Source organism: Malurus melanocephalus, unplaced genomic scaffold (assembly GCF_030028575.1).
Source record: "Malurus melanocephalus ecotype Western Australia unplaced genomic scaffold, MMel_1.1 scaffold_690, whole genome shotgun sequence".
NCBI classification, from domain to species: Eukaryota; Metazoa; Chordata; class Aves; order Passeriformes; family Maluridae; genus Malurus; species Malurus melanocephalus.
In genome coordinates, this window is record NW_026623922.1 from 41,445 (window position 1) to 46,094 (window position 4,650).

Genomic DNA, 4,650 nt, shown 5'->3' on the forward strand with positions numbered 1-4,650 from the left:
CTGCAATTGTTGCAGAGTACTTGACTTAACTTGCTGATAAATCAATAAATCTAACCATCCAAAAAGGGATATTCTGGAAAACAAATGGTGTTGGGACTGATTTAGGCATAGGCTAAGCCATTATTTTTCTCAGTGCTTATCTAAACCTGAGGCCAGTTTAATTTTTAAGCCATTTCAACTAGTAATTGTCTTCCAGCTCAGTAGTGAGTGTCAGTGCATACCATTTAAATCAATCTAGTCATGAATGGTAATTGACAATTTACTTTTCATAATTGAGGCATCAATAACATAGGAAACACCATCTCTAAAACAACAAAAAACAAAACAAACAAAAAACCAACTGACCAATCAACCCCCCCTCCTGAATGGCTATAATGCTCCATTGAGACAACAGTTTGCCTGCTTAGTGGAAGAAAGTGATATTAGGACAGGAAATCAGTATTAACTCTATGGAGAGTTATAACTCTATGGAGAACTCAGTGGTAAAATAATTCTGGATCCTTGCATACCTAAAGACTGGGAGGATGGGAAGTGTTTGTTTTGGGGTTTTTCCAGTTCAATGGAAAATTAATGAAATACAGAAAAATGTGGCTTTGTTTTAAGCGACAGTTTCTTCTCCATAGCAATCACAAGTTCTCATGAAAAGCTCTACAATACGTTCCTTTGACTCTGGAAGTTTTAGGGTTTTTTSTGAAGTTTTTGTGGTGTTAAAAATAAATGTTTCCATGTGGTTTGCCATAATTCTTGTGATGATTTAGAATGTTTGACTGGAGTTTTGTAAATGAAGAGCAGATTAAACAACCATAGATTGCAGTTTTCTTTGCTGGAAGTATGCAAGTGCAAGGTAAGTTTTCTGGAATAGGTGCTCCTATCACCAATAGCAGGAAATGTAAAGCTGGCCTTGCAGCCTTTCAACCACATGAGAACAATATATAATTTTCTTTTTGCTCATTATTTTCAATTAAAATTAGTTTCAATGTTGTGAAAGAATTAGTGGCCTGGTTTACCAAAACATTTACAAATACACCAATGTTTTTACATCATATATACCTATACATAAAAATATTTGCGTTAGAATTCCTGTGAACACTCCAAAGATGTTCAATTGTACAAGTTTTATTTGAGATGTAAAGTATTATTTATATTATTTATAAATAATAAAGTATTCATAAAGATTATTTTAGTACTGACCACCACTTTTAAAGTAAGAGGTCATTTATGTGGCAGCTGCTTAAATAATTTGAGGAATTTCTTATCTGGCAATGYGTAATCAGTTTTTATGACAATCCCAGAAAACCTTGACTCACCTCACCTAACAACTTGTGTTATGAATTCCTAACAACTTGTGTTATCTCTAAAATCCTTACACAAACAGACCTTTTTACAATGGAAGCATATTTGGACTTGGGAGAGAGTCAGCTTTCTCAGAAAGACGTAAAATTTTTATGGGTTTCTGTCTATCCTTCTTTTAGTGACTGTTTTCTTGCTCATATGTAAATAGAATATAGAGTTCTGGTATAAAAATAGTACTGGGACTGTCCACCRAGGTGCCAAGAGACTGAAAAGATTRGGATAGTAGCTCCATCTACATCTTAAAAWGCTGCCTTTGGCTTCCAGTGGTCATTGAAAGATGTGTGAGGAAGCCCTTTGTGTTCATGTGTCCCACATCCTCTGGCACTGCCTTATCTCTYTCAGGTAATCAGATTTTGGGAAGACACGGAAAACAATTGACCAGAGAGCAGAAAGCTGGAGCATCTTTCAAACATTTACCAGCAGTTCTGGCTGCACAGGGAGGTCCCAGYGGGCTGGAATTCAGCAAAGTGTCACCCATCTCCAGAAAGGRTYSRAAGGAGGATCCAGAGAGCTCCARGCCTGTCAGCCTGACCTCAGTGCCAGGGAAAGTCATGGAGCTGATCATCCTGAGTGTGATCACAGGACAACCAGGGGWTCAGCCAGCAWGGGTTTGGAAAAGGCAGGTGCTGCTTCCARCCAGGTCCTGCTTCACCAACCTGACCTGCTGTGACAAGGTGACCTGCTTAGTAGATGCAGGAAAGGCTGTGGATGTTGTTCTCCWTTGACTGTAGTAAAAGCTTTGACAGTTTCTCTCCATATCCTGGAGAAGCTGGCTGCTCCTGGCTTGGATGGTAAAATCTGACTGGAGGCTGGGCCTGGAGATGGTGACTGGACTTGCATCCATGCTGTCAACCACTGGAACAGGCTGCCCAGGGAAATGACTGACTCACCATCCCTGGGGGTRTTRAAAGACACGTGGATGTGGCACTTAGGGACATGGTTTAGTGCTGAACTTGGAAGTGGTAGGTTTACAGTTGGACTGGATGATCTTGAGGATCTTTTCCCACTAAATGATTCTGTGATCTAGCTCAGCTAGTTGGGGACATTTTAAAGATCCCAGAAATTAAAGGTGAGAGATATTTTACCAGAGAATTAGATTTATGCTTTCCTTGTGTTGGTTTCAACATTGTCCCTGTACTGTATCTTAAATAATAATAATTTCTCCACCATCATAAATGTGAAGTCTCGGTATTCCTGGTGTTGAGCTCATTGTGATTGTGATTGAGATGATCTGGAGGCACTTGGTTCATTTTTGTTAGATCTAAGTTTTGACATCTCAGCCAGTTTGTGTATCTTATCCTTATGGCAAAACCCCCACAGCCCTGCTGTCTCCTTTTCTGTAAACCCAGGTTGCTGTCCTTTCTCAGTCATTAGGTCCACTTCTCGCTGGCTTTGGATAATCCTTGCTAGTGCTGTTTCTCCCCAAAGCTCTCTCCTGTGCTCACCAGTACCGTGACAGAAACTGGTTGTTATTTATCTTCACAGTTCTGCAAAAGGAGCAAAGAGGTGGCTTTGAGTAAGAATTGCTATTTTCTGTATCTATGTGTGTGATGTTGTGTTCATTTGCCTAGCCAGAAAACACTTTGAAAGGTCTGTTTTGAGCTAAGTACTGAAAGCCTGTGAAGCAAGGGGAAATATTAAAATTACTTTATTTCCTCCTTTGTAAACTGTTCATGTAATCCAGCAGGATTTGCCACTCCTTCAAAAGAATTCCTTTGGCTATTCATAAACTGGTTTAATTCTTTTAGATTCACTAAAGCAGGGCTCATTAATAGCATAATGTGTTTTACATTTTAGAGCAGGGTAACTCTGACTGTTGCCAAATCACTTTGTTRCAGACTGTTCACTGACTGATACATAAAATACATTGTTAAAGCTAGCATGTATGATGATTTTCTTTTACTGTTCTAATTTTTATTTAATCTGTCAAGTCATGTTTGGATTGTAGTGGCCCTTTACATCTGCTTTAAAAAAAAAAAAAACAAACCAAAAACAAAGCAAAAACTAAAGGAACAGGGGATAATAGTTGCTTTTCAGCAATGGCAGCTGTAGACTAAGTGGGATATCCAAAGATGTGTAAAATAACACAGAGGTTTGCATGTAAACAACAAACTCATTGCTGAGTTACATCACCAAGAGCAGAGAGAAAACACTGTTAGGTTTGGACTTGCTATTTACTGTTTCCCTAGAGAATAAACTTGAATGATTTTTTCTTTTTAAATTGAATGTTTTTTTTTTTTTTGACAGGACCTTTGTACTTTCACTGTAGAAGGTAAGAAGTCATTTTGAATGCTGCTCTCAACTGGAAAACAAAGGACTTGCTGGAGGACAGCTTGATTTTAGTATCGTTCTGGTGGGTTTTACACCATTTATAGCAGTGAAGTGAATTTCAGTGAAATAGAAACCAGGGATACTTTCATCTTYACTTTTGATTAAATCTGACCCAATCTTCAGATCAGCTACTGTTATCTRTAACTTGGAGATTTGGATCATGACTCAAAGAGATGGAAAGTTCTGTCTAGTAAGTCCTGGCACAAAACTAAATGTATACAGATGACTGTTGAGTTTTAATTTTAGGTGCCCAGGAAACTCCAAACTTCAAACGTAGTATCACCCCAGATTTCCAAGGACTGCTTGCTCACCAGGTGCTTACCAGATGATTTACTGATGCATATGAAAGAAAATTCAGAAATTTTTTAAAAATCAGGAACTGAGAAACATGTAACTGCTACTAAAACTGTGTAAGATGTGTGCAAACAACAAATTAGAAGTGTGCTCTSTTTTAATATTGAGCACATCCAGCTGAGAGGAAAATTGCCTTCTTTATTGGTATTTAGAGTAGAAAWAAAAGTTAAAATAAATAGTTCTCCTCAGTATAAGTACATTACATAGTAAATTAATACGAAATATAGTTACTTTTTCTGTATGCATGCTTTGATTTTATCAAATGATAAAGCCTTCAACCTAGACATAAAAAAGGACAAAAATCCTACTTTGCAGCAAACATTACTTTCCAAAACCTARGAATAATTAGGTAGGCATCTCCTAAATATTTCACATGTACACAATAAAGAATTTCTTCAGTGAATAATAGGCTGACACTGAGGCAGGGAAACAGCAGGGGAAGAAAGCAAGAGATGCATGTAGGTGTTGGTGCTGAYTACAGCACACCAGCTTTGTTGTCTTAAACCAAGAGCATCAACAAACCAATGCCTTTGATCTTAAACACCAAGGCAAATGAATTSCTATAAAATGCCACACAATGGATTTTTTCCCACTGTCATTCCAGCTGATTAT

The 4,650-nt window shown here is 37.8% G+C and overlaps 1 protein-coding gene across 1 annotated transcript in view; it reads left to right on the forward strand.

Moving 5' to 3' along the window:
• Positions 1 to 3,637, forward strand: part of PDHX (pyruvate dehydrogenase complex component X) — a 41,303-nt gene extending 37,666 nt beyond the window's left edge. The window contains exon 12 of the mRNA XM_057384171.1: positions 3,601 to 3,637. Coding sequence (XP_057240154.1) covers positions 3,601 to 3,622 — 22 coding nt within the window. The 3' untranslated portion in view covers positions 3,623 to 3,637. The remainder of the gene's footprint in view (positions 1 to 3,600) is intronic.
• Positions 3,638 to 4,650: the final 1,013 nt, after the last annotated feature.